At 36.7% G+C, this 27,647-nt stretch overlaps 7 protein-coding genes across 8 annotated transcripts; 4 read left to right on the forward strand and 3 right to left on the reverse strand.

The window, feature by feature from the left end:
* Positions 1-496: 496 nt before the first annotated feature.
* LOC119075624 (calponin homology domain-containing protein DDB_G0272472) lies at positions 497-3,627 on the reverse strand. The gene is made up of 7 exons (XM_037182101.1): positions 3,288-3,627; positions 2,052-3,211; positions 1,752-1,944; positions 1,494-1,685; positions 1,060-1,428; positions 784-938; positions 497-717 (listed from the first exon to the last, which is right to left on the reverse strand). Exons 1-7 carry the CDS (start codon positions 3,516-3,518, stop codon positions 573-575), a joined length of 2,445 nt encoding a protein of 814 aa, XP_037037996.1. The 5' UTR covers positions 3,519-3,627; the 3' UTR covers positions 497-572.
* A 2,491-nt stretch (positions 3,628-6,118) lies between these two features.
* On the reverse strand, positions 6,119-8,135 carry LOC119075625 (leucine carboxyl methyltransferase 1). The gene is made up of 6 exons (XM_037182103.1): positions 7,771-8,135; positions 7,273-7,456; positions 6,962-7,203; positions 6,778-6,887; positions 6,523-6,717; positions 6,119-6,464 (listed from the first exon to the last, which is right to left on the reverse strand). The coding sequence occupies exons 1-6, from the start codon at positions 7,984-7,986 to the stop codon at positions 6,428-6,430; spliced, it is 984 nt and encodes a 327-aa protein (XP_037037998.1). The 5' UTR covers positions 7,987-8,135; the 3' UTR covers positions 6,119-6,427.
* A 290-nt stretch (positions 8,136-8,425) lies between these two features.
* On the forward strand, positions 8,426-10,415 carry LOC119075626 (palmitoyltransferase ZDHHC23). Of its 2 annotated transcripts, none has more exons than XM_037182105.1 (6): positions 8,426-8,786; positions 8,938-9,037; positions 9,095-9,243; positions 9,304-9,451; positions 9,506-9,927; positions 9,989-10,415. In XM_037182105.1, the coding sequence occupies exons 2-6, from the start codon at positions 8,981-8,983 to the stop codon at positions 10,173-10,175; spliced, it is 963 nt and encodes a 320-aa protein (XP_037038000.1). In that variant the 5' UTR covers positions 8,426-8,786; positions 8,938-8,980; the 3' UTR covers positions 10,176-10,415. The 2 variants fall into 2 exon arrangements, with proteins under 2 accessions (XP_037038000.1, XP_037037999.1); XM_037182104.1 differs by having other exon boundaries at positions 8,432-8,707.
* Positions 10,416-12,901: 2,486 nt separating this feature from the next.
* On the forward strand, positions 12,902-14,283 carry LOC119075576. The gene has a single exon (XM_037182044.1). It carries the CDS (start codon positions 12,982-12,984, stop codon positions 14,281-14,283), a length of 1,302 nt encoding a protein of 433 aa, XP_037037939.1. The 5' UTR covers positions 12,902-12,981.
* A 1,810-nt stretch (positions 14,284-16,093) lies between these two features.
* On the forward strand, positions 16,094-18,843 carry LOC119075628 (maternal effect protein oskar-like). The gene is made up of 6 exons (XM_037182107.1): positions 16,094-16,376; positions 16,441-16,723; positions 17,634-17,794; positions 17,857-18,229; positions 18,304-18,677; positions 18,718-18,843. The coding sequence occupies exons 1-5, from the start codon at positions 16,280-16,282 to the stop codon at positions 18,440-18,442; spliced, it is 1,053 nt and encodes a 350-aa protein (XP_037038002.1). The 5' UTR covers positions 16,094-16,279; the 3' UTR covers positions 18,443-18,677; positions 18,718-18,843.
* A 253-nt stretch (positions 18,844-19,096) lies between these two features.
* On the reverse strand, positions 19,097-21,449 carry LOC119075627. Its single transcript, XM_037182106.1, has 3 exons — positions 21,088-21,449; positions 20,419-20,612; positions 19,097-20,358 (listed from the first exon to the last, which is right to left on the reverse strand). Exons 1-3 carry the CDS (start codon positions 21,365-21,367, stop codon positions 19,195-19,197), a joined length of 1,638 nt encoding a protein of 545 aa, XP_037038001.1. The 5' UTR covers positions 21,368-21,449; the 3' UTR covers positions 19,097-19,194.
* Positions 21,450-24,703: 3,254 nt separating this feature from the next.
* LOC119075629 (SET and MYND domain-containing protein DDB_G0273589-like) lies at positions 24,704-26,828 on the forward strand. The gene is made up of 2 exons (XM_037182108.1): positions 24,704-24,911; positions 24,973-26,828. Exon 2 carries the CDS (start codon positions 25,033-25,035, stop codon positions 26,689-26,691), a length of 1,659 nt encoding a protein of 552 aa, XP_037038003.1. The 5' UTR covers positions 24,704-24,911; positions 24,973-25,032; the 3' UTR covers positions 26,692-26,828.
* The last annotated feature ends 819 nt before the right edge of the window (positions 26,829-27,647 follow it).

A 27,647-nucleotide genomic window follows, 5' to 3' on the forward strand; every position in this document is an offset into this window, starting at 1 on the left:
CAAGTTGCCAAGAAATGTAACTTTTGCATTCATTGCTGATAATATGTTAAGTTTTGTTGGTTTGTTGATCATATTAACAATAGTGTTCACTTAGCAGCAAACCTGATTCTACAGGTTTCTTCCATCGTACGGTAAAAACGAATTTTGACAGGCCGAAAACAACTGACCGTCATCCACAGAAGCAAACATAACCGCAACTTAAACAAATTTGTTCGTTAAAACTTCAAAGTGAGGTTGTGTTGGCTTCTCTGTGGATGACGATTGACATTTTGAACGACCTTGGAAGAAACCTATACCAATTCATAAGAAACCGATTAACAATGACATATTTAATTATACAGAGGACGTGGGACGTCAGTGAAATTCAGGCATGAATTTGCTTCAGCTGGTCCTCATACAAACTACTCATACGCCTTTATTATGTTATTTTAATCCATCGACTACAGATAACATTTTAGCCGTCTGTAACATATCAAACTTCTATGTACTAGTGGATGGAGTATTTTTATTTATAAAATCAGTATGTCCGTAGTGTATTTTAAGTAATATTGCACAATTTATTTCAAAACGGGCTAGTTATCTCGATTCGGTGTATAGTCCGGCAATAATTCCCAGATTTTCATTCTCCAACGTTGTCGTCTTTCGTCAGTTTCTTTTTCAATTTTCAAAATTGTTTGCAAACGTTGCCAGTGGTCAATGACTCGCCATTTCAAATGCCTGCGTTCAACGAAAGAAATGGTTTTAAAAAATTTCCAGTTTATCAAAAGGTTTGCAACCATATACCAATCATAATGCGCTTCGGCTTGTCTCATTTTAATTTCGTCCAGAATTTTTTCCATTTTCGTGTAGCCTACCCAAATATGAAACATTCGTTCGGTCAATTTCAAATCGTACCAATCCATTGCCACTAACATTTTGCTGTGCTGATTAAGTTGGTTCTGAAAATTATAAGTATTTTTAGTATAAATCTTTCCGTCCGAGTTAGTGTCGCTTCGACTCGAAAGCTCATTTTCGGCCTGTATGACAGAAAATTTAAAACTTTTTGTATTTAAAACCAACCTTTTTGAGCGCAAAGAAGCATTTCTTAAGCAACTGTCGATTGAAATGATTATCTGCCTTCATTTTACGATAGTTCCACACGTTGTACACATGCAGTTTCCATCCGTGAAATGAATTTCGAACAATCATTTGACGGTGGAAAATCTCTGCCTTCCGTTCGTTTCGCTTCTTAATTTTGATTAATAACTTAAAACCATTCATTCCAAAGCGAGATAGCAGCATGTGTCGGTAGAAAGCAGTAGCTTTTTTATTATTTTCAATTTGTTTGAGTCTTTCGTTCTCCTTTTGAATTTTCGCCAATTTCTCTTGACGACGTTTCTCACGCAACTCTTCGATACGTTTCCGTTTGGCTTCTTCGTCTTGCAAACGCTGAAAAGAATGAGGAATGAGAAAAAATTGGGATGAATGGTATAGTATACGATAAACTTGCATACCTTCGCCTCCTCGGCCGCTAAGCGCAATTCTTCCTTTTCTTTTTCCAGCTGCTCCCGTCTATCTTTCGCTTCCTGATGCTTTCGATTTCGTTCCATAGCTCTTTGTTCCATTTCAATTAGAAATTTCGGAACACCTCGCGCCTGCAATTTAGCGTATTCATCGTCTTCATCGTCCCTAACATTGGCCACAATCTGTTGTAAAATAAAACTGATTTAGCAAACACATCTTACTACTCCCCACAAATATGCAAATCACACCTGCAGGCATCTAGCTTTGGCACGCGAATTAGCACATCCGTTTCGGATAACATTTTTCAACTCGTCTTTTATGGTCGCTTTAGACTCTTTGGCATCGTCAGTTAGCTTGGACAATTTTAATTCACTGATCATTCGTTCCTGTCGCTCAAGCTTCAGCTTCTGTAGCTCGATGATGTCTTGTTGTATTTTCAATCTAAAGTAAAATCGTAGAAAAATGTCATATTCATCAACATAACGCTTCATTTTCCTGCTCAAAAACTGTAATATATATGATAGCCTCTCAAGCGACAAGATACTTACTTGTGATGATATTTCCTGGCCAACACAATCGAATTTTCCGGCTCGACCTTCTTCTTCACATCAACTGTTCGTGTGTCATTCGTCCGCAATTGTTTCTTCTTTTCCAATCGAATATTGTTCAAAAATGCTTCGATTTTTTGAATTCGCGACTGATTACAGGAGATATTTTCCTTCGAAAGTCTTTCAATTGTGGTAAAGTGTATCCACTTGAGGAAATACTTTTGCAGAATTTTTTGTCGCTTCATGTCGGTCTGAATATCGTTCGTGAAAAGATCTGAGACAATAGCATTTTGTTCGGGTGGAACATAATTATCAGTATCCACATTAGGCTCATTTACAGTTGATTTTGACTGATTTGCCACCTCCAGTCTTCTTATGATAAAGGGATTCTGATCGATGAGCAGTTTATCATCACAATTGTCTTCAATCGAGTGCATTTTTACTGGTTTTTCATCTTGATGTTTCGTTGTTACAATTTCAGCTGAATGTTGCATTTGTTTACCGATCAACTCCAGTGTGGGTGCAGTTTGAATCTGTTGTTTCGGAACAAGTTTCACTTCCAATATCGGCTCGATTTCCCTGTCAGCATTTGAATCAAGCGCCGGTTCTACTTCTCTGTCTGCAATCGAATTGCTTAGTTGATCTTCGTCGCTACATTTTCCACGATTCAACCCTTCCACCTCATCATAATTAATAATCTCAATTAAATGTCCAAAGCGAACATATCGGTCATCGTTTTTGGCCATTTCATCTGAGTGTAATAAATCATCAATGGAATCTACATCCTCTTCAACCGCATTAAGAGTGACTTCGTCCGATTGATGCTCAATATTTTCAAAAATTCGTCTCTCTATTAGAGTCGCATTTTCACTTTCACGATAGAAATCTTCCACACATTCGTGACCATGCGAAAACGATGACATCAAGTTGCTATTGTCTATTGGCTTATACGATAGGGAATTGTGTTCGATGTTATCGTGGACTACTAGTAAGCGTGTACGTGTCATAGAAATTTCCTTTCTGAATTTATTAAGCTCGTGATCCAAGTACTTAGCCTCAATGATATTGTTATGATTTTTGATCTTCTCCATTTGGATTGACTTCAATGCATCAAAATGATGAGGAGGAAGTTCACTCACGTCTTTAGAATTTCGTCGGATCTACAATGAATATCCGCAATATTACAACGCTAGGAAAATGATCGAGGAATGAACAATTCTCCAATGAAATACAAACCATTTCATGTCTTGCATTCATCACCAGCGCAGGATTTAAATAGAAACGCCTCTTCGATTCACCATTCAATATACGCAATTGATGTTCATTGATAAAGTCCATACCGAAAAATTTTCTTACATTTTCGGTTGTTATATTCACAGAGTTCATGTGCTTTTTGCGTATACGATCCCATCGCGTTTCTTTGTTCTTACTACTTTTCACAATTTTTTTGCAACGATTTTCGTTCATTAGTGCAGAATACGCGTATATAATGTAAGAAGTCTACCAAGATATTGCTTATTGATGCCTATCTACACATAACACAACAAACAAAACGGTTGCCATGGTATCCATTTTGCGTCTTGAGTGGGTGGGAATCCTTCAGGGAAAAATAATGTGTATGAACTTTATGCATTTGACGTTCTTATGGTATGCGATATAGCGTTATGTATATGAGCAAAAGGGATATTAATGTGAGTGCATTGCGAGTGAAGGACGAGCATCTTTGTGTGATTTGATTCCACACAGTATGTAAATACTTACTTACCTAACATATGATATGTGTAAATACCGAAGTGTAATCGTCCGTCCTGAGTCTAGGTTTTCCAACATTTTATTCTTTAGTCAAGACACAAGTAACAGTTAAAAGATAGATTTTATTTTGGCATTATTCAACATTACTTATATTCCAACACAAAATAAAGAAATTAAAAAAAAGAAATTTTCTTTTCTTGTATCTTTAAAAACTATAATTTGATTTACGGTAATTTGGTATTTGCTTGATTATACGTCGCAAATGCTAATTGAAAGACTTAAAATTTGTTAACTGTTAGTTAATTAAGACAGTTGGATAATCTGCTGAATTTAGCTGTAGTGCAATGGATGACATAATCAGACTTTACGATTTAATTAATTTAAAACTTCTTAAGATAATGGTAGATGTTAACATTTGATCAGCTGGACAGCTGGTCACATGTTATGGACAGCAACGCAAAAGACAAGCAATGATCTCTGCTGTGATGTGGTCTGAGGTATGGAAATGTTTGCTAAATGAAGTAAAGGATTTTGCGTCGAATGCTGAACGTAATGGTTTAGTTAAACAAAAAGAAGTAGCAGATTTTATGGTTAAATACCGATGTGTGTGCCATGGTTATATTGTGCGATTGTGAGAATAATTATAGAGAAACTGTGCTTCCTCTAGGCATGTTCGATAATTCATTTGATTGATAAAATATCGCTAATTTTCCTGGAATCGATTATCGATATTTTCAGAAAATCAATATCAATCGAATGTTTTATCGATAACCGATAAATATCGACTGACAATCGGCAAATATAGACTGATAATTCGATTTTCAGTGGATATTTGTTGATTATCAGTCGATACTTATCGATTTATCAATAAAACATTCGATTGATATAGTAACGATTATTTGGAAATTTTATCATCGATTGATGATATTTTTCAGTGAATATGCCTAGCTTCTTCAGTAATAAAATTGAGAAATTGTTATTCATACTACGAAAATAAACTGTCAAGAACTTATAGATGGTATAAGATGAGTGCAAAACAATTTCCTTAATAATTTGCAGTGATTATGCATCGATACAACGTTTGCATTCTTAAATTACAAACGAAACATCGGTATTTTTATGAGGTAACTATCTCGAAAAACGTGTATCATACAGAATTTGTGAAAGATTTACAGCAAGGCCGGACTGGCTACCAAAAGGCGCATTGGGCGAATTGGCTGAAAAAGTTTCAGAGGCGTCAAAAAGCAAAAGGCGCATCGGGCATCGCAGGATCGCCCAGAACAGCCAGTCCGGGCCTAATTTACAGTCCGGATAAACAAGAAAATTGCAGTTTTCCTCCTTCACATAAAAAGTTACAAAATTCGAGGGGGTGGTCACTCAAACATCGACTTAATCACCGACTTCTCACTCTAAATACTTGCCAGCGCACAGATATCTGCGTTGTCTTGATTTTCTGATATTTCGTCCAATCAAGTTTTGAATTTTGAGGGCGTCACGTGATAAATTTATTTAATTTATTATTGCAGAATTGTTGAAGCCTTCGCAATGCATTTCAACTATAATTTAGATTGACTAATATCAACGCGTTGTTTTACCAATGTAAAATATCAAATGTGACGCAATTAAATAGTATATTAATGTCACTAAGGCCAAAAAGGTGTATTTTCACCACCATGGTCAAAAATTACACCTTTTTAGTCCGAATAACAGGCGCACCAAAAAGTCACATTCCGAACAAAATTTGACATAACTGGGACGAAACAGTGGGAAAAGCTCTTGTCGTTTTGTCTCTATCTGGTGAAAGAATGTGATGTCTTTGGTCCGCCTGAATATACACTAAACTTTCTGTCCACCGGTGCACCCTGACAAAGTTTGAGGCATTCAAAACAATAAGGGTTTGATACGCCACTCGGATTAAAAGTGGAAAACTAGTAATACGATGAGACTCAAAAATCAAGAACGGGAAATGAAAATAGAAAAATCACCTATTAGTGCGTAATTTTTGACCGCGGTTATACCACATTCAGACTCACACGCGAACTTGACTTCTTCGCAGTTGGGTGAATAACTCAAACTGCTGCCATCGAATTGTACTTTTGATCCTTTAAAGTTTGTCACACACATCCACACCACACATACACATTGTTCATCTTCTGGAAGATTTTATTCAGAATAAAATTTGGAAACAATTTTATTTTTGTAGGAGACATACTAGGTCTATAATGTTGAATGTGTTCATTTAAGTTTAAATCGAAAAATATTCTCATCTCTTTACAATTGGAAAGATTTGTGGCTTAAAACGATTTTTTTTTTTAAAGTTTGATGACTGGGAAAACTATTTTAATACCCTAACTACAAAAGAGAGTATAAATGCAAATTGTGAACTGAAGAAATCCAATGTTAGTCAAAGTACAAAAAAATCCTAAAAAAAGTGCTAACAAAATATCAATCGATTCATGTTCGATAAGTGATCAAATGAAAATTTGATGCAAAAAAACGTCTTAATAATGAAAACAATGAATGATTATAACACCTACAATACATCACATAAATATTTAGTACGAATATGCGTTAAATATAACGTTTCTGCACGGTAACTTTTTCCTCCATGCATCTATGGTTGACTAGTCGATGTTCAGAGAAGACATTTGTTTCTCAACCCTGAAAGGATTCGATTTAAAAAAAAACTTCCAAACAAAATCACAATTGAAGATCTTACGGTATCTCAATGTCCTGGAACAAGTCACCCACCCAACCAATGGCAATGCAATAATGTTGAAATAGTTGCGTCAACAACTCTCCTTCATCCAACATTTCAAGTCTTTCTATACGATTCCGTTCGGTAATCGGAATACTTTCGTACACCTGAACCATGTCGTAGGCCTTAGCACCACTAAAGCCACAGTTTATTAGTCTGGAAGCGGTCAAACGAATAGATCAGTACAAATTAAAATGTTTTCTCGTTTAACTTTACCTTTTTACTTGTGTGTCCAAAGTGATGCACGCTTCAACGCCAGCCAAACTACATCCTCGTGACCGAAGATTACTCAGCATAACATCACCAAATCGGTCGTTCATATTTACCTACAACATGAATTGTCAATGGAACGTGCAATTGAAAAAATATTTATTTAAACGCAGCGAGATGAGATGCATACCTGTTCGTAGATAACGAACACAGCTGTTTCGAATTGGGACGAAAACCATTTGAGCAAATTTGTGCAGTTCTGTGCCTCAATGTAGACGAGGACACATTCAGCGATGAATATTGTTGGAACTGTAAAATCTACTTCAGCTTGTTTCAGTTTGTTAGCCACTTCGTCTACGTTTCTGAGGTCAACACCCATAATATGATAGTTGGGCGCATGTAAGTCTGTAGGATTGAAGCGAATATCTTCGTCTGGAAAATATTTTTTTGTCGTGTGATGAACATTGGCTTAACGTTGCAATTAAGGCTAACGTAAAGTACCTTCCACGTAAATTTTGCTGAGTAAATTTTTGTTTCGTTTGATAAAATAGCACTTTTTCGAAGTGACTGTGGGAAAGTCGAGCTCTACAAAATTGTTTATCATGTGACCAGCGTCCCGAAGGCGCCAATATAGCGTGTCGAATCCACAACCCAGATTTATGATTTGACATTTATCACCAGTTTTCTAAAATTCAAAATTACATTCCAAAAATTAGACAAAAATTTCTATAAATACTGGATGACAACAACAAAAATATATTTTTTTTGCATCGCAGTATTTTTCTCATTTTCCACACACATATCGTTCTTCTAGCACCATCATCGCAACCTTAAACTCTGCTTGCATATTTCAAGGCCTCTAGGCATTCAAGGTTCGTTATTTAAATCTGCCATGCCCTTGATCCCTTTTTCTAATTCATCACAAACTTGTACTTATAAGGGAACAAACAAAAACGAAAAGGGAAAAAAAGTCCAGCTAATAAAATTGGTCAATTTTACCTGTAAAAATCTCTCAATTAAAATCTCCACTCCTTTGACCCTTGCAAAATAACCCCGATTGATTTCGGGGGCCTTTCGTTCCGTGCTTTTAATGAAATGTCCAATGTAGTCGTCCTTCCAGTAGCCTAATTTAATAGCACTTCGTTTACATTCACTCGCATCGTCATTTGTGGCTTGAACGGATTCATCACATGGATGGAACATTTTCTTATCCATTTCTGTTTACGTTTTCGATGGTTTAAATTACAATCCCGAATAATCTCAAAAGTAACAACCTTCGGATTTTAGCAAAAAAAAATTGAATTTCACTGCTTGTGAGTTTTCACGGTTTTCTCACTCAAGTCGTTTTGACGTTTATTGACATTTCGAGAAGCTTTTTTCTAACAAAAACAAAAATGCTCAGAGGTGGTAAGTGTACTAGAGATGGCGAACTTTGGTAACAGATTGATTCTTTCAAATTCAATCGAAAGTTTGAATAAGATGTAAAAGTGCTTTCGAAATAACTGTAATATCCAGAAATATGAAGCTAATTTTCCCAAAAACATTGACTCCGATATCAAAGAGAAATATCTTTGCTTTTCATTTGACCAAAATCCAAAATAAAACATCAAAAATAACCCGCGCGGTAAACAGGGTAAACACAAAACCAATACGAATTTACTGTCAGTGGAATGTCAAATATGAGTCAAAACAAAAATATCTGAATGCATTTTTGTTGTACAAACGAAGTGAAAATTTGAAGAATTTCTATTTTATTCGTGAAATATTTTACACAAAAATTTGATTTAGAATAAGTATACTGTGACCCTGATGATATGTACGACGATGCAAAATTAGATCCGTTGTGCTGTTGTGAATACTTTGATCGCGATAATGAACGAAATCATTTACTTGGGTGCTGTTGCAATTGCATTGATTTTGACATAGCATGTGAAAGGTACTAATAGGAGTGGTAGTTGTGACCGGTGTTTTAAGAAATTGAGTAAAAAATATTAGGAATTCTGTTGGTTGGATAGGTAATTAGCCATTGAGTATACTGTTGCTAAGCAATTCATAAATAGATAGCGAGATATCCTAGAGACTTAGTCCTAGACCGGTTACAGTCATATCAAAAATTTGTTGTGTCAATTCAAACGTTCATCACTTTTAATTTCTATTTCTTTGCAGATTGATCACCTGTGAATCTATTTCAACAAAAATTAAGTCCAATATGCTGTTGACATTTCAAGACCGACTTCGAATTCCATGGAGAGGTGGTGCAAAACAGGTTTGACTAGTTCCTAAGCTCATTTAAAGGACGACCTAACAATATTTCGTGTCGCAGATTTCCTTTGAGGCCACAATTCCGATTGTACTTCTACCGGTATCACTATTCGTGGCCGCTGTAAATGTGTACTGCTGCATTGCTACTTGCTTGGTCATTCCACTGTTTTTGGGCTACACTTACTACTGTCTGAGAAGTATATTTCCAAGGTGATTAATTAGTGTGCATTAGTGTACAGCTGGTATTGTAACTACTAACTCCCACTGCAGAACGAAATTCTTCTTTCTGTGGTCCTTTTGGTCGGTTGCATACTTATGTATTTTGTTTGAATCAACTGTGCCACTAATGGAAATTTTACCCGAAGAAAATGCCGTGCTCATCTTGATGATTGTTGCGGCAATGTTTTGCTTCTATAAGGTTCGCCATGAGAGAACGTTTGATGGTTCATTCATTACTCTGCCATTTTTTCAGGTAAAATTGAGAGCTCCACTCAATCATGTGGTGCAAAGCGATACTGATATAGACAATTTACCCGACATTACCGAGGAGCAGACAACACTCCTAATCGACGATGATGGAGAGTCCGACGAAAGTGAGGCCAATCCAAATATATGTTCCAAATGTCACAAATACACTCCACCGCGTACATTCCACTGTGCCATCTGTCAGGCCTGCATTGTGAAACGAGATCATCATAACATTTGGCTGGATGCTTGTGTGGGTGAATCGAATCATCGGTTCTTCTTTTTCGGATGCATCATCAGCATAATGGCGCTGATTTTAGGCACAAATCTAGCCCTAACATCGATATGCCATCCGTTCTCGATTGGACGAATATTCGGCATACCAATTTTCTTACCGGACGATTGTAGCGAAGTGTTTGATCAATTCGAGTATGGGCAAAGTGTAATAGAATAGCTCGCAATTTACTAAAAGAAAATATTTCGATTTTAGTGTTGCTCTATGCTTCGTTGGGTCAATTTATGGAATTATGTTGGCCATCTGCTTGACCATGGTCATATTGCAGCAAATTTTCTTCATATCTAAGGGAGTGACGGGAACAGAATGGCATCGCGGAGATGTATCATCCCGAAAAAACTGTTATGTCAATTGGAAAATATTTTGCTGTTGGTTGCGTTGATGAGGAAAAAGACTTGAAATATGTGCAGGCTGTAAGATCTGTATTTGCTGTTAGTTAGCATTTTATTTGGCTATTATCTACGTACTCAATAAGATAAGCTTTCCATCTCTTTATCATCTAAATCTAGTAACACCAACTCGATTGTTTTAATTGTTTTCACTTTTCAACTAGTCAATATAGTGTTTACATAAACATAATTAAAGCTATCGAATTCGATGAATTAAACCAAATTAAATTTAATATTTTTTGCATTTCTATCTTTTTTGAATGAATTACCTTCACGAAATTATGGAAGAGGTTAATCTAACAGGCAGATCATGGAGAAATGCAGAGAGTTCAATGTTGCTCTACACCATTTGTTTGTTGATTTTGAAACGGCATATGACAGGGTTTTTCGGAGGAAACTATGGAATGCGATGGTGGAACTTACCCAAAAAAACTTATTCATTTGGCTAGAATGACATGTGAGAGCCAAGGTCAGAATTCGGAACAATCTATCTGATACCTTTGAAGCCTTGGAAGGACTTAGACAAGTCGATGGACTGGCAGCTTTATTCTTCAACATTGTTCTTGAGAAGATGATAAGAGAGAGCGACGTGAAAACCAGCGGTACAATCTTCAGAAAGTTGAGTCAGTTGTTAGGATATGCTGATGACCTAGACTTAATTGGACGGAACATTGACATCGTTAAAGAGAATTTCACGAAAATTGAAGATAGGTGTGCTGAGTTCGGTCTCAAGGTCAGTAAGAGAAAAACCAAGTACATGACAACTTCATTGTCTGAAGGCAGAACAACGGACCATACGCTGGAGGTGAATGGAAAACACTTCGAGACTGTCGACAGCTTTATTTACCTTGGGTCGCTGGTCAATAGTGATAATAGCATCGGAGAGGAAATACGAAGAAGGGTAACGCTTGGTAACAGGAGTTACTACAGTCTTCAAAAACTCATCCGGTCAAAAACACTCAACCGCAACCTTAAGTGCGAATTGTACAGATCACTGATTCGACCAGTTGTAGCATATGGATCGGAAGCTTGGTGCATGACACAAAGTGACGAACAGACAATTTTGGTTTTTGAAGGAGAATTCATTGATCAATTTTTGGAGGTGTCAATGTGAACGGCAACTGGAGAAGAAGATACAACCATGAGCTGTATCAGATTTACAAGGTGCCTGATGTAGTCAAATTCATCAAAATCAATCGATTAAGATGGCTCGGTCATGTACAAAGAATGAACGAGGAACGTGTACCACTGAAACTGCTAAATACAAATTCCGATGGAAGACGCAGACCAGGAAGACCAACGACCAAGAGCGAGATGGAAAGATGCAATTGAGTCTGATCTAAAAGTACTAAGAGTGAGCGACTGGAGAAAGTTAGCGCGGAATAGGTCCGATTAGAGAAGATTGCTGGAAGAGGCCAAAACCAATAGTAGGTTGTAGTGCCCGCCTACGTAAGTAAGTAAGTAAGTAAATCTAACGGTGTATATCTAAGGAGTGAGCCACATAAATCAATCTGAATGTTGATTAACATTGTTTTATTGAAAAAATGATAACAACGTTACTTTCTCAGCCATAAAGTAAGTTCGGGATTATCAAATTTATGGCGAATTCATCTTTAGAAAGCACAGCCAGTGGTAAATAAGAAAGTATTGTTGATCCTTGACAATTATTGCATTCGAATAGACATTCAGTTAATATCTTCCTTTATACCAAATTCAGATTAGTGCAAAGGGAAACCTTAGGACATTATTTCTGAACTCTGCAGTTAAAATTGTCCTAATTTTTCAAGGCGCTGTTCGTCATTTCTTGGTTTATTCAGCGTAGATAAATACGCACGGTGAGCTTGAAAAAAGTTTGTGCATATTAACTTTGACTGTGCGGAAGTGTTTGTTAGGTCATGACAAAACTTTTTTGTTCCGGCACAAGGCAATTTTAACGGTTAAATTATAACAATAACTGTCAAAAACTAGTCATCTCCAAACATTTTTAAAATTTTCCAGAAAATGGTGAAAAAATATTGTAGCATACGAGGGTCTCTTCATTTTTAATCGATGGACAACATGAGTCAAGGTAAAAAATTGTTCTAAGAAATCTTTAGTTTTATTTATGAAGCTGACGTGAGGCTGGCGGTATAAATAAAACCAAAGATTTTAGAGGCACACCGTAGAACGATTTTTTTAAAACCTAGAATCAAGTTGTCCATCGATTAAAAATAAAGAGACGGTCGTATAGAGTAAGATTGCTTTGTGACCCCTAGGGTGGGTCGATTTTCCCAATTAAAAAATCCACAACCAGTAGGGTGTGCAGCTTGAAGAGACGAATCGATATGCATCATTAGTTTTTGATATCCGATTACTTTTGAATATCCCATGACTGCTTTTCCGAGTTCAGTGTCTTACCTAGGTTTGAGCTTTTTTGGTTTGTTTTTTTTTTTTCATTGGGTTTTCTTCAAATAAGTAAGTTAAAGACTTGTAATGATTAAGAGAACCTAAGTGAACCTTTTTGGAAAAAATTGTGCAAAACCGGCACACTTGTTCGACAATTTTCACATCAAAGTTCATAATTTCCACACAAAAATCCATTTTTATTCATAATTTCGGTTTTTGGTGCTATCTTGCAAATAAAAAGTAAAGTAAATAACCGAACTCAACAAATAGTACTAGATATTTAATGTTTTTATCGTTCATTCTATTACTTCCGACAATTAAACTGAATATTCTAATTGTTCTGTATTCACATTGTTAACAATGAACAATACAACCGTCATATTTGGTTACTCTTAGTTAGTTAGAGCAAATAAAATGGCAGAAATGGAAGTGAGTAGCGACGCTGAGGGGCCAATAAATGCACAAGCTTGTTTTATCATTCGTTCACGTCTTTTCAACGAAGATAAGTTACCGACGAAGATAGATGTTTTATCACGTATAAGCCAGGCGTATGATGACTTGTTAGCAGACGAAAATAAAAGTGAGGCATTGGAATTTTTTGTAGTTAATACTGTTAAGGAGGTTTGCACAATCTGGAAAAAAACGTCGATTCCAATAATATCAGAGAATGGTATCACCTTGAAAATGAAAAGACTTCTCACTGATTATCGAAAGTATAAGAAATACAAAACCCGTGACGATTCCAAAAGATTCATCGTCGAATGTGCTCAAATATTTGATATCGCTAAATGCAAATGTAAATCGGGCAGCTGCAGCTGCAGTTTGGTTGACAAAATACCCCAAAGATTTAAAGCATTTATTTCGGACCAACGTGGTGCGCGGAGATTACGAATTTCTGAGCTTGATCAAACTGCAGGAGAATCATTATCTGATCTATTTCTTGGGCCTGTTACCGAAATGGCGACAAGCACACAAGAAGAACCATCCGGCAGCGATTACATTCCAGCAATCTCGAGTCTGGAAGACTTTTCCAATGAACAACCAAAATATAACCCGCATCGACCAATGCCAAATTTAGCGACAGAGTGTGATCGGTATGGTGTACCGAGCAGACTAGCAGCTGCTTTGGTATCGGCTGCATTCAAAGACTATGAAGTGACAAACACTGGAAATCCCTTGGGAAATCCAATTGTTATTGACAAGAACAAAATCGAAAGAGAACGTGAGGCAAACAGAAAAGACATGCTGGAAAAGCCGAAATCAACCGGAAGTATTATCGCTTTTTCATTTGATGGCCGTACTGATCAGACCAGAGTTCAAACCCATACCAGTGATGGGAAAATACATCCACGAATGGTGACAGAAAAGCACGTGACAATATTAAAACAGTCAGGTTCACAATTTTTAGGATATGTGGTAGATAAACGGGACGAAGAAAATCATAAGAAGCCAGCTCAGCAAACAGCAAAATTACTATTCGACTTTTTTGGAGTGAGAGGTCTGGATTTGACGGACTTGTTGCTTGTGGTTCTGACGGAGAAGTTAAAAATACTGGTAGACACGAAGGTATTTTGCGAAACTTGGAAAAACTGTTTAACCGACCGTTACACTGGCTCATTTGCTTGTTGCACTTCAACGAGCTATGCTTGCATCATGTATCGGAGAAAATTGACAAATCACGAACGACTGGACCTAGAACGGCAACTGGGACGATAAGAAAGCAGATTGAAGTTATGACAGAAATGGAAGGAGTCGACATGCCAGTAAGTTTATTTAGTCAATTTTTTTCTTGTTTGGCTCACAATTGCAGCAAACTTTGTCAATTGTCACAGGTTGTGAATTTTCCTTCGCTACCATTTGAATCCGATCGACTACCTCCGGATTTGAAAGAGTTTAAATTGTCCAGTGACGAGAAGTACTTGTACGACATCGCAGTGGCTGTATATACAGGAGATTGTTCGGACGCTTTAGCGAATAAAAAAGTTCCCCCATTGCATGAGGCGCGTTGGTTGACAAAAGCGTGTCGCTACCTCCGACTTTACATAACAAAAAATCAACCGAGTCAAAATTTGCGAGATCTGGCAACGTTTATCATGCGTGTGTACGTCCCTACGTACTTTAACGTCAAACACCGATATGGATGTACACGTGGCAGTATTCATTTCTTCAATGTTATTAAGTATTCGCGATACTTGTCACCGGCTCTTTTTAATGTAATTAAAGAAACCTGCTCCAATAACCCATTCTTTGCACACAGTGAGAACTTACTACTCGCAATGATTTCCGATCAAGATCCAGATATTCGGAAACTTGGATACGAAAAGATTATTCTGGCTAGGGACATTGATGAGCCGATGAATGTAAATTCGGAAAATGTTCGAGAATACGTACATCCCCGAATATTGTTCGATTGTCAACATTACTATGAAATGATTGATTGGAATTTGCCATTTACGGAACCACCATTTACACGTAATATTTCCCTTGAACCGCTGACTGCGTTGGCTAACAGCGGAGAAATTATTACAGAGCCCATACGTAAAGTACCGTGCCATAGTCAAAGCACTGAACGTCACGTCAAACTTGTGACTGAGATGTCGTCTCGATTTGCTGCCCATGACCGGCGTGAAGGTGCTGCAGCTGCAACGTTAGAAGGACGGGAGAAACGACCAAAATTTGATTCAAAAAAGGATTTTGTATAATTATAAACCGAAATTATGAATAAAAATGGATTTTTGTGTGGAAATTATGAAATTTGATGTGAAAATTGTCGAACAAGTGTGCCGGTTTTGCACAATTTTTTACAAAAAGGTTCACTTAGGTTCTCTTAATCATTACAAGTCTTTAACTTATTTGAAGAAAACCCAATGAAAAAAAAAAAAAAACCAAAAAAGCTCAAAACTAGGTAAGACACTGAACTCGGAAAAGCAGTCATGGGATATTCAAAAGTAATCGGATATCAAAAACTAATGATACAGATCGATTCGTCTCTTCAAGCTGCACACCCTACTGGTTGTGGTTTTTTATAATTGGGAAAATCGACCCACCCTAGTGACCCCACAGCCAAAGTGAATATGCAAGAACTTTTTTCATTTAAACTTTTTTCAAGCTCACCGTATACAGATAAAGACAGACTATTTTCTATGTTTGATGGCATTGAAGGAAAAGATCGGTCAACATGATATAATTTCGAGTCAAAATAAATGTTGAGAAAAATTTAATTTCTGGCAACCCTACAGCGACGACTCCAATTCTGGTGTATACTAACCATAATTAACAGTTCTTTATTGTACTCCCAGGAGTTACATATGTTGTTCAACATAAGGTTTCCCTTCTATTGAACACCTAATTTTTCACAAGGTATCGATGAAATAGATTTTATCTATCTATTAGATAATAAATAAATAAATAAATAATAAATAAATCTAAACTCTAAAATGAATTTTACAATTTCGACTAGTCAAATCGTCTTAGTCGTAACTCCTAAATAAGACTAAAAATTTAGTACCAGCACCGCACTCACCGCAATACTGTAGCACTACACTGGCAGTCCTAAATTTACGTTCTAACATTTTGTACACGTTGACAACGTTTCTTCTACTTGAGTTTCCTCAGTATATAACGTGAGGTCGAACTGTTCGTTTGCGTTTGTGTCTTTTTTGTGCATTATTGTTCATTTGTGTTAAAAGACCACGTGTAAAAAGATTAAACAATGGAAAATATTGAAAATGCTGATATATTGAAGGCCGAAATTAAATCAATTTTAGCTTATAAATCTAAAGACGGCGCAACATTTCAAGACGTTAAAGGTAAAAAATTTTGGTAGAAAATTCTTTTTGTATTAAAATCGCATGATTTCACTTACAACATCAGATGAATATGCCTATTTAATGGGCAAAGAGCTATGCTTCGACTCGGAAAAGCAATTCAACAATTTTATGCGAACAATGTCTGATACATACTCAACCGGAGGAGATGGTCACATGCTTTGGTTCAGTAACAGTACAAAATCGAAACATATTTCGACTATGGTACAGAATCAAAAGCCCCCAAGAGAAATTCCAATTCGGAAGCACGCGCCATTGAAAAGGACATTGTTTTTCAATTCAACGGGCACATGTTACTACAACGACAACTATGTGTACAAGAACAAAAGGTGAGCTACACATTGTCTTTCGGTCAATCGGTTGATAAAAATGACCTTTACATGCTTATGCACGGTAAAGTGCACTTTACATCACTGTTTGTGACAGGGAAAATGCACTTACCGTCCACAAACATGTAAAATGTGTTACATCACTGTTTGTAAATATTTATTTAGGCACGTGTGATTACTTCACTCGCTTTCGGCTCGTTCCGCAAACCTCACACTTGCCTAAACAAATATTTACAAACAATGACGGACAGTCATACTATTACTAATCAGACACGTGATAATCACACATGTGCATGTCAAACGGAAGTGGTGTTTGTGTGGACAGCCTTTTCACAAAATAGTGTAAGCCAATAGCCATACATATTTTTTGTCACAGTTTCCCGCACAAATGTCAAATTTAAAAATTGAAACAAAAATGTATGTGGCTTACAATGTTATTGACTGTCCGTGCATGTGTGATGATGAATTCGTATGTTATGTCACTGTTTTTACATGCTTATGTACGGTAAAGTGCACTTTACATCACTGTTTGCGACAGGGAAAATGCACTTACCGTCCACAAACATGTAAAATGTGTTACGTCACTGCTTGAAAATGCTTGTTTAGGCACGTGTGATTACCTCGCACTTGCCTAAACAAATATTTACAAACAGTGACGTAACATACTAGTAAAAATATTTGTTTTGGTAAGTGTAAACACAACACACGAGCCAAAACAAGCATTGACACAGTAACGTAGTACATTTTACATGCTAGTGGGTGGTAAGTGAATTTACACAGTCACAAACAGTGACGTAAAGTGCACTTTACCGCCCGCTAGCATGTAATTAAGGTTTGAAAGCGAGTATTACACAAATTTTGTCAGTTTTTCAATTAATTTTTTTTCTATACTCTCCTTACAAAACGATAGAAGTTACAAGAGCGATTGCAACCTAAGTGAAATTAAACGTACCCGCAAAGCAGCTTCCTTCTACAATTACGAATTGGTCGGGGACGATTTCTTTCTCAATATCGCAAATTTGGATTGTAATCAAAGGCTTGAACACGCTACGAATCAAACCGGCTTCAAAGGTATTATAATTAACTGCGTTGCGTCGTTATTATGTCCCTTCCTTATTCATTCCTTCCTTAAGGTCGTCCGATTAAACTATGTGGTCTCTGTGTTTCTGGTCAGTCCATCCGTAGTGTCACAAATATGTTCGAATCGAATGTGATAACAAGCAATCAAATCATTTTAAATGTTGGCTCGGTGGACTTGCTGCACGGTCGTACGTTTATTGAAATGCAAACTGATTTCATGGATCTGTATTCGGAATTGGAAAGCCGTGGAGTTCATACAGTTATAACAACGTTGGCACCTTTAGCTAACAAATTGTACTCAAAAGAAATCCAGAAACGCTGGCGACAATTCAATTCGTTTTTGCTGGACCAATTTCCGAATGTTATAGACATAACGTGTTGTTTCGTCACCAACACCAATCGAGTGCGGTTTGAGTGTTATCAAGGGTAAGTTTTATTTTCGTTTCTTTTAGATTTTCTTAGAGTTTTTAGTGTTTTTTTTATCATTTCAATTTGTCTAGAGCGCCGAAGTACGTAACCGGCAGTAGTCAGGCTCACTTATTGTGGAACTATGTGGGGCGCCAGCGTGTGCTCAAGCATTTAAAAGATAGTTTGGCTGAGTTAGCGTATAGCAGTTCTATTTTTAACAGTGACCTCTGAGTTCCAAGCGTTTTATACATTTTGTTTTTATTATGAAGTTGGTCTGTGTTGCTGTGTCGTTAAAAAAAATTCTTTTAAAATGATCATTTTTGTCAAAAATATTTATTTTTAAGCTTTGTTTTTCTCTGTACCAATGGATTATCTAAGTGACTCTGGATTATCCCTTCGTACGAAGAAAAATTTCGTTCATATTTTCTTCTACAACATTTTGTTAATCGCGAAACAGAACGTTGTGGTACAAAATATGAACCCATTCATGAACAACTTAAGTTTAGGTACAAAATATGAACCCATTCATGAACAACTTAATTTTAAGTGACATTTTAGTTAAGTTAAGTTAAATCTAACTAATAAGAAAGGTTGTATGTAATGCAGGTAAACAAATCATAAACTCTTTTGATTTTAAACATCTTCCTTTGATTTTCATCTGCTTTTTTTATCCTGCGAAAAAGAGATGAAGTTTCAGAAGAGTCCATTCATTGAAAGAGTTCTGCGTTTGTAGCAAATTGTCATAAGAAAAGGCAAGCATCTTGATGCCTCCACACCATTTTCAAAGAATCGAAAAGTTTTACCAACAGATTTTTTTAGATTACTTCAGCTTTTTAAACAGGTTATTCCGCTTCAAAACAGTTTCCTTTTGTTAAGTGAAAATAATTTCGAAGATTTCACAAATTTATTTATTTTTGGTGTTAATTTCCTTTACAATATGAAGAAAAGTAAATGATGAACATCTCGTATCGTTCGTTCGAAACTTACGCAAACGGCGAAGATATGTTAATCGTGTAATTAATGAATGAATCCTTAGCCTGCTTTAGTGACATGTTCTGAGTTTCCGGTAGTGCTAAGACAAGAACAACTCCCAAAATGATTACCACTATTCCGGTAATAAAAATGATGGCATACAAATGAGCTAGTGAGTCAATACCAGCAAAGAACATTCCAATCATAAATATGTGAAACATATGATCAATGCCAGCAACAAATGGCAACGACCATTGCTTTTTGGCCGTTGAAAATGCTTCGGATAAATATACATCTTGCATTTGATCCATGCCCATACTACATGCCAGTTGAAAGATTAGCCATAAAACTGAAATTGTTACAGTGGCCGCCCACGACTGTACAGCGTTTAATATTATTCCAATGATAATCAAAACGATTCCGGCAAACACTGACGAAACAATTATTTGAATTTTTCGCTTTAAAACATCTGCATAGAAAATCTGCACGATTGACATGGCTAATCTGGGAGCAACAACTACCAGCGGGACAAGACGATATTGGTGCAAATTGAACATTCGAAAAGTGAATAATATCGTAATGACGTTGATTAGGTAATTATTCGTCATTGCCACCATTATTCGCATCAGAATCGTTAACACTAGTGGTTTAACATTTCCATCAGTAAATATGTTCCAACTATCCCGTTTGTCCTGGATAATCATCAAATGTAATTCCTCCATTTCACGCGTCAATTCCAATGTCTCGTGAGAAGAACCCCTCAGATTTTGCAAATTGAACTTTGCGTTGTCGTGGCAATTTCTATGCAATAGGAAGGGAACTGATTCTATCGTCATCATCGAAGCAGCAATGGATAAAATAGCTAACGGAATGCTCACAATAACAACAATTCGATCATCCGATATTGTATCAGGTACGCCAATACTATTGTACTGAACGGTTCCGGTGATAATAACCGATACGAATATTCCGGTGTATAGCATGCAGTTAATAATCGACAGTATTGTTCCACGCATATTCTGTGCAGCATTCTCTCCAGCATGGGTAATTAACGTGACATAACCTATTCCATGAGCGGCACCAGTCAATACACGCCCAGCACCAATAGCTCCTCCTTCATCGTCCCAAATAATGATCAGTACATTACCGACAATGAAAATTGCAGCCGATAGTAACTAGAAAATATTTCGGCATTTGGTGAAACGAGAAGCCTATAGTTCGTTAGCTAAGCTTACATAAATTGATTGTTTCTTCAACATTGGCGTTATGATAGAGCCAGCGAATCCTCCGAGAAATGCACCCAACGACCATGCCATTATCATAAAAATGACAATACTGTCATTCGCAGTTAATATCCATCTTCCGTAATAACTTGAACGCCATATACCCCATCCAATGTGAAGACCTGAGCCTAACATCAGCAAAAGACCTGGGGAAAATTTAGCTCGTTAGAAACCTTAAAGTATGACGATGTGATGGCTTTTAATATTTTTTCGTAATTGTATGAATGTATGATGTTATGGATGTTGGGAATAGTTTCTATAAAATGGAAATACAGTTTTCCGACTACGACGAATATCCCATTAACTATTTGCGGACCGCTTCGAATAGTTACTTCGTTTTGATATTTTCATTTCACGCAATTTCACTATCTTCCTACCCTAAAACAACGCTTCTTCAAAAAAATATCAAGGAACGATACGCACAGACTTTCCTCGCAGTCCAGTGATTCAAATATTCATCTCTAATTTACATTATTTCAAAGTCCCACATTCCATTCCGTTGCACATCGATCATTTTTAATCAGGCTATAACACAGACTGAATCGACAAAAATGTTACAAACGCATGATTAATCACAGAACTTATCGCTTTATAGTAGAATTAAAATTCTTCTAGGCTTACCTCCTGCAATAGATCTAATTTGTCTACGATTTTTGAACAAACGACCACAGTATGAGTCATCTGAATCTGGCAGGTGCGGCATAAATGATGGAATTGAGTTGGTAGATTGCTGGGGTGGTGGCTCAAAGTTAGATTTTTGACCGAAATCATTATTAAATCCATTATCGATAAAACGGGGGTCTGCTCCTGTATCTTCTGGACTGTTAAGATTGCTCCCATTCAAAGTTGGTGCGGATGGTGTAAGATTTTCGTTATAGTTGATGGTACTCGATTTTTCCATCGTTTTTTTTCACTTCGAATTCACAGCAAAGAGTCCACAATGCCAACTGAACTACAAACTCAACACGAATTCGGTCTTATTGAATAAAGCCAAAAAGTTCGATTAATTGATAAGCATTGATAACAGTTTATTATATACACATGACATTAAACTTGCAGCGAAATGAATTGTTTGAGGTAAGATCAGTTCTTCTAAATAAAAAGAAAAAGACGCAAATTTTTCACATAAGTGCAGTTGCAATGGAACAATGTGAACAACGTCTTTATAGCTTGTACAATTTGGGAAGTAAACTTTTCAATTTTGAAGGTTTGGTTCATTGCTTATCATTGAGTGCCGTTGAGTGTGGTTAGTGGAACTATGGTTGCAATTATAATTGTTAGTCGGAGTTTGTTATTACTTAAAAATGAATAAATTCAAATCTTATCTTGAAAACCACTTTAAAAATTCTCAATTATCTAATATAAAAAAAAGTGGTTTGTGGACCTGCATCACATGTAAGTAACACCAACAGTATAGACGAACATCATAATCACCAGGTGATTGCATTTTACGAAGAGTTTTTTTTTCGTCGAAAGCTCAATTCATCGGAACAATAAATCAATATATTTCGTCACCGAAATTAGACGAATTGCTTGTGCCAAAAATACCATGTCGTCATCACTGATACGGTGTTCGTTATCTTTTAAATTATTTCGGTTGAAGATATTCAATTTCAATTTGTGGAATTTCATCGTAGAAGTTAGCCTTTATCAGAAATTCTTAATGTATTACTTCATTGATGGCAATTGAAATCGCAGCACTGATCCTAGCATGAGCACTGAATTGACAAGTGTCAAATTTTGGAGACGTTTATGATAAGAGCTACCGCGTAGGATTGCTTGTATTGTATATTTTAACTCATACAATGAAAACAAGTCATCTATCTGTTCAAAAGAAACTCAGTGCCTACTATGATTTCATCAGAATATCCGAATATTTTTTATGGTTTTACTAGAAGCAGTGCTGTGTTCAAATGAGTTTTCGTGCTACTCCATTGGTCTTGGTGTCCATAAGCAAAGGTGTATACTTTGGGGAGGTCACGCAGATGCAGATACGCGGGTTACACACCACGTTTCATACAAAAAATTCACCACGCCATACAAATTTAATTTTGGTGAATTTGTTTGTATGGAAAAGGTGTGTTCCCGCGTATCTAGTAAGATCTGCGTGACCTCCCCAAAGTATACACCTTTGCTTATGGAGCAAAGCGTGACCTCCCCAAAGTATACAGCCTTGTCCATAACTCCTCGTGTATGGGGTACTTTGCAAGGCACTGTAAAAGATGAAAGTGGTACTCTCATCGCATTCAGTAAATAGCAAATTTGTCCCTGTGTACGCTGTGTACACGAAAATAAAATTTGAGTCCATCTTTTGCGAAAAATGGTGTGTTTAGTTAGGGAAGAAGGGAACGTTTGTTAATAAAACAACTTCGTTGATTTTTACTAGCAATGTTTTGCTTTTTGTCGGTTTTTCTTGTAGATGTTTCACATTGTGTTGATCCTTTGTCATTAAAATTTTTCGATAGTAAAAAACATCTATAAAATATTTAAGAAAAACAGATTTTATATTTTTAGTAGATTTTTGTAAGGTTTTTCTTTAATTATAACTTATTGTTTTCTGTCAATTTCTAATTTTTCTCATCGAAAAAACTTACTTCAATATTTCACTAAAAATGAAAACAGCCAAGAGAGTAATCTACTGTCTCCTATCCAAGGATGTTTTACGTGCGACATCGACATTCCATTTATAGTTATCCTACCGTAATTTGCAAGAGAGACTTAGTTAAAAACTTCAACAAAAGTTTTTTCCTTATGCAAATTACTCTCAATAATTGAGCAAAATTGGGCAAAATTATATAGTTTTTCTCGTAATTTGGTCTCTTTGAATGAAAAGTTGTATATATACATGCCTATTGTGGACGGTAGATTTTAGTTTAGACACTTTCGCCTGTCGCTTTCATTTCGTTCGGGCTTCAACTCCCGAAATTTCTGAAAATGTACTATCAACAACGGATAAGTAAATAACTATCTATTCATCGATTGCTAATGGGGGATGCACAAATTTATAACAGTTTGACTTGGTTTTACATTCCACTACAAATGACTAGAACTACCTTAAAAGGACAAAAAATAGTATTTTTCGTTACGAGTGATGAAAAGTAGAATTTTTCAGGACTAGTCGTAGTTAGTCGGCTTCGCCTCGTTAGGTAAGCTTACGACGTGTCCTAAAAAATTCTGCTTTCATCACGAGTTACGAACTACGTTTTTTGTGCAGTAAGAATAAGACGGAACATACAAACAATAACAAGGAAATCACTCTACAACAATTTCACTTTTACTTGACATCAGGCACTAATTTTGAGAAAATGTTTTCCTAATTCTTTCAATTTTCCCGAATTTTCTCAATTTTTCAAATTTTCTCAAAAAAATTCTCACAATTAGTGCCTGCTTGGCATACTCGATTGCGTCCGAAAAAATGTATATGAAATTCCATTGTTGGCTTTGTTTATCGACCGAAAAAGTTACTTTTTCGGACGCACATTATGTTGCTGCATACGCAGTACTTTGATCGAACTTTTCGATCGTAGGTGCAGTGACGAAAAACGTCGAATTATGATTCTAAGGCACAAAATAGTTATTTGTGTATCTGTTTTGGACGATTGTTTTTAGGCAATTACGCGAGTTGTAGCCCGAACGAAGTGAGGGCTACATGCGACAGTGCCTAGAATCAATCGTCCAAAACAGATACTCAAAAAAAAATTTCATGTAAGGGGTCGAAAGCCAGAGAAAAATCTCAAAACTCCCTCATTTTCGGCCCCGACACATGAAAAAGACTTTTTCATGTGTCGGGCCGAAAATGAGGGAGTTTCGAGATTTTTCTCGGGTTTTCAACCCCTTACATGAAACATTTTTTGAGTATCTGTTTTGGACGTTTGATTTTAGGCACTTTTGCATGTAGCTCCACTTCGTTCGGGCTACAACTCGCGAAATTGCCTAAAATCAAACGTCCAAAACAGATACACAAATAACTATTACAAGGCAGGCGAGAAAATGAATATATCACTTCGGGAGCCTTTGTTGTAGAAAACGTTGTGTTGGCCACGGGAAATAAAAATTAGATAAATTTCCGGGCGATGAACAAATATCTATTTCGAATCCCTTCATAGAGTCGGTCTAAAAGCACTTTAGAGTAAAATCCTGCTTGGTTAAAGTAAAGCTATGCCGTGCTTTCAGCTATATGCACCCTTACCCTCAATGCCTCTTTCTCTAATCAGTAAGTTTAATTATTTTTGTCATCACTGCGCGAATGTCATCACAGTGTTCGCAATGCAACCTCTGTGTGACCGGTGTGACCTCACCTCAGTAGCATTAAAAAAGTCAAACACGACCGTCGACCATCATATCAATTGAATTTTAAGTATAAGAACGTGTTTGAAGTCAATTTAATATCGAATATCAAATCACCTAAAAAAATCAGATTTTTAACACTTTGAGCATATTTAGAAGTATGGGAAAACGACGTTTGAATAGCAATACTCAAAATAATTGCATCTACAAATATTATAGGTTAACATCCATCGTGTCCAGTCGACCAAATCCAGTCAATTGAGTGATTTGAATGTTACCATGGCCGACAATTTGTGGAAAAAGGAATCAAATGAAACGAGCGCATTGTATGTGGACATATTTGCGAATAAATCGGATCTGGAATTCTGTGCGCAAAACTATGCAGAAATCCACCGGCGTTTCGGTGCCTCAAGACAGAAAAAATGTAACCGAATATCACTTGCTCATCGTAAGACCGGAAATTCATTATTCGCTGAAGCAAAGTGGGTGGCTGCTATTGAACAATACAACAATAGTTTGCGATTCGCAGAGACAGGATCGCCAAATATTAGTTTAGCTTTGGCAAATCGCTCGGCATGTTTTTTTCACCTTAAAATGTATGAAGAATGTCTCAAAGATATTACATCGGCCAAGCAGACTCAATACCCGGAAAACTTGATGTTTAAATTGGAACAACGTGAGCGTGACTGTTTGAACAACATCGGAGAAATAATTGCAGGACCATTTGATAACATTGGACGCAAGTTGAGTTACGATGCTGATGAAAGCTTTCCGTGCATGGCCAATGTTCTACAAATTATGAGCGATGACAATGGCAATTTTTATACTGTTGCCAAGGAAGATATTGGTGTGGGTCAGACGGTTGTCATTGAACCTGCATTTACATCCTACTTGTACATGCACTACGGCCATAAATGTAATATTTGCTTGAAGGAGCGCTCGAATCTACGGCCGTGTAAAAACTGTACAAGCGCAATGTTTTGCTCTGATGACTGTGAACGCCATTATCTACACGAGTTAGAGTGCAATCTAAAATTTTGCGAGCATAGCCAGACCAATGGACAGATTTTGGAAGGTGTACGGTTAATTATTTTGATCGTCAATCAGTTTGCAAATGCAAATGAATTGATTGATTTCGTTGAGCAAGTAATGAGAGACCGATACGAATTGCCTACTTCCTTGGCCGACTTTAAATCACAATATCGAGCATTTCTAAAATGTTCTACCAATTCAGAGTTTATAAAGTCCGACAATTATTTGTTGGTTACGTACTGTACGTATACCTTCATTATGACTGTACCGAAAGTAAATGAATGGTTTCCGTCGCCATTGCATCGACGTTTCCTTGCACATTTGATTGGACAACACGTGCGGGTTTTCGAAATGAATTCCATTAGAACTACTTACTTGAACGATAAAAACACCATGTTGGCTTATATGGGACTGATGAATCTCTTTTTTCGACATTCTTGTGCCCCAAACATTTTGAACTGTGAATGCGATGGACATAACAGTTTTGTAACCATTCGCCCGGTTAAAAAGGGCGATCGATTGCAAATTTCATACGTTGATCCGCGTGCGTCCCAGGCAAAACGTCAACTGGATTTGCAGAATCGCTATCAAATCAAGTGTAATTGCATGCGGTGCAATTATTCGTCAACGACGCCTGCATCAGATGAACGAAAACAAATCAGTTCGGATCCAAATTTCAATGAAATCGTGCACTTTGATGTTGAAAACTTGTATGTTTCCAGTGCCGAGGAGTCGCTCAAAATCATAGAGAAATGTATCACTTCGCTGGAGAAGTGCAAAGACATTTCATGGTGCACCGAAATCGAACAGATTGTAGATGTGTTCATCAAAGTTCTTCGCATTCATTTGGCAAGTCCGTTGCCGTACAGTTTTGAGGATCTGGTCATGGGTCAATTAAACATATAGATGGAAACATCAAAATCTTGAATTTAATATGTATTCTGATTGATTAACATTTAATTATCGTTGAAGCAAAAACATGAAATCAACATGTAACTTTCCACTAAGGAAATACCATAAAATGAAATAAATTTGTCGTTTCTTACTGCGGATTTTTAGGTTTTCTCAATGTAATTTTGTTGTTCTGCATTGTCTAACGTTCATTGATATCGAAATCGTGATACAGCAGCCGTACATGGTTCAGAAATTTTTTTAGTCAAATCTTCGTAGATCTTTGAGTAGCAGTAGATTAGATGAGCCTCAAATTTACACTTCACTACAAATGTATGTTTGGTGTCATTGGAACGTTGACTGCTCATGTCTCGGTGTAGATGAATTTTAAATGAGACCCTATTTGCCACGAAAGTACTTTTCCAACGACCCCTCACACAATTATTTTCGCAATTTCGGTCCATAATCATCACCTTTCCATGCATCCATTTAATGTCGTTTTGAAGGTATTTATTTCACAGTGCGTTTTTGATTATTTTTTCGCACTTGGGCTTTTTCACATTTTTTTCGCACGCTACATAGCTCAGTACCTTTAAGAAAGACTAAATTTTATAAATAAAAACTTTGCACAGACCAGGATTTGAACATCCAACACCAAAATTCTTCCAAACACCATGCAACGACCATAGCCATTCGGCTCCAGAGTCACACAATTATACAGAACGTATTGTTGAAGCGTACATACTAAGCATTGACTACTTGATTGTTTGAATGTTTGGTAGAAATTTTGGTAATATTTTGCATTGGAAAGGTGATTATGGCCCGAAATTGCGAAAAACGTTGTATCTACCACGGTAGGTATGCCGGTATTTTTTCGCACACGACGTCTTGTCGACCTCGGCTTCGCCTCGGATCGACAATCGACATCTAGTGCGAAAAAATACCTATACCTACCTTGGTAGATAAATAAC

Source organism: Bradysia coprophila, unplaced genomic scaffold (genome assembly GCF_014529535.1).
Source record: "Bradysia coprophila strain Holo2 unplaced genomic scaffold, BU_Bcop_v1 contig_232, whole genome shotgun sequence".
NCBI lineage: Eukaryota > Metazoa > Arthropoda > Insecta > Diptera > Sciaridae > Bradysia > Bradysia coprophila.

Bases quoted from the DNA above. Each gene is read 5' to 3' on its own strand.
- LOC119075624 (XM_037182101.1), bottom strand. From the start codon at position 3,518: ATGAACGAAAATCGTTGCAAAAAAATTGTGAAAAGTAGTAAGAACAAA. The intron at 3,212-3,287 runs GTTTGTATTTCA...TATTCATTGTAG, and splicing joins TGAATGCAAGACATGAAATG to ATCCGACGAAATTCTAAAGA. The intron at 1,686-1,751 runs GTGTGATTTGCA...ATTTTACAACAG, and splicing joins CCAAAGCTAGATGCCTGCAG to ATTGTGGCCAATGTTAGGGA.
- LOC119075625 (XM_037182103.1), bottom strand. From the start codon at position 7,986: ATGGATAAGAAAATGTTCCATCCATGTGATGAATCCGTTCAAGCCACA. The intron at 7,457-7,770 runs GTAAAATTGACC...TTTGAATTTTAG, and splicing joins TAATTGAGAGATTTTTACAG to AAAACTGGTGATAAATGTCA. The intron at 6,718-6,777 runs GTAAAGTTAAAC...GACCGCTTCCAG, and splicing joins TTGGACACACAAGTAAAAAG to ACTAATAAACTGTGGCTTTA.
- LOC119075626 (XM_037182104.1), top strand. From the start codon at position 8,586: ATGTACGACGATGCAAAATTAGATCCGTTGTGCTGTTGTGAATACTTT. The intron at 9,244-9,303 runs GTGATTAATTAG...CTCCCACTGCAG, and splicing joins CTGAGAAGTATATTTCCAAG to AACGAAATTCTTCTTTCTGT. The intron at 9,928-9,988 runs GTATGGGCAAAG...TTTCGATTTTAG, and splicing joins GAAGTGTTTGATCAATTCGA to TGTTGCTCTATGCTTCGTTG.
- LOC119075576 (XM_037182044.1), top strand. From the start codon at position 12,982: ATGGCAGAAATGGAAGTGAGTAGCGACGCTGAGGGGCCAATAAATGCA.
- LOC119075628 (XM_037182107.1), top strand. From the start codon at position 16,280: ATGGAAAATATTGAAAATGCTGATATATTGAAGGCCGAAATTAAATCA. The intron at 17,795-17,856 runs GTATTATAATTA...TCCTTCCTTAAG, and splicing joins GAATCAAACCGGCTTCAAAG to GTCGTCCGATTAAACTATGT. The intron at 18,230-18,303 runs GTAAGTTTTATT...CAATTTGTCTAG, and splicing joins CGGTTTGAGTGTTATCAAGG to AGCGCCGAAGTACGTAACCG.
- LOC119075627 (XM_037182106.1), bottom strand. From the start codon at position 21,367: ATGGAAAAATCGAGTACCATCAACTATAACGAAAATCTTACACCATCC. The intron at 20,613-21,087 runs GTAAGCCTAGAA...AATTTTCCCCAG, and splicing joins AATTAGATCTATTGCAGGAG to GTCTTTTGCTGATGTTAGGC. The intron at 20,359-20,418 runs GTAAGCTTAGCT...AATATTTTCTAG, and splicing joins TGAAGAAACAATCAATTTAT to TTACTATCGGCTGCAATTTT.
- LOC119075629 (XM_037182108.1), top strand. From the start codon at position 25,033: ATGGCCGACAATTTGTGGAAAAAGGAATCAAATGAAACGAGCGCATTG.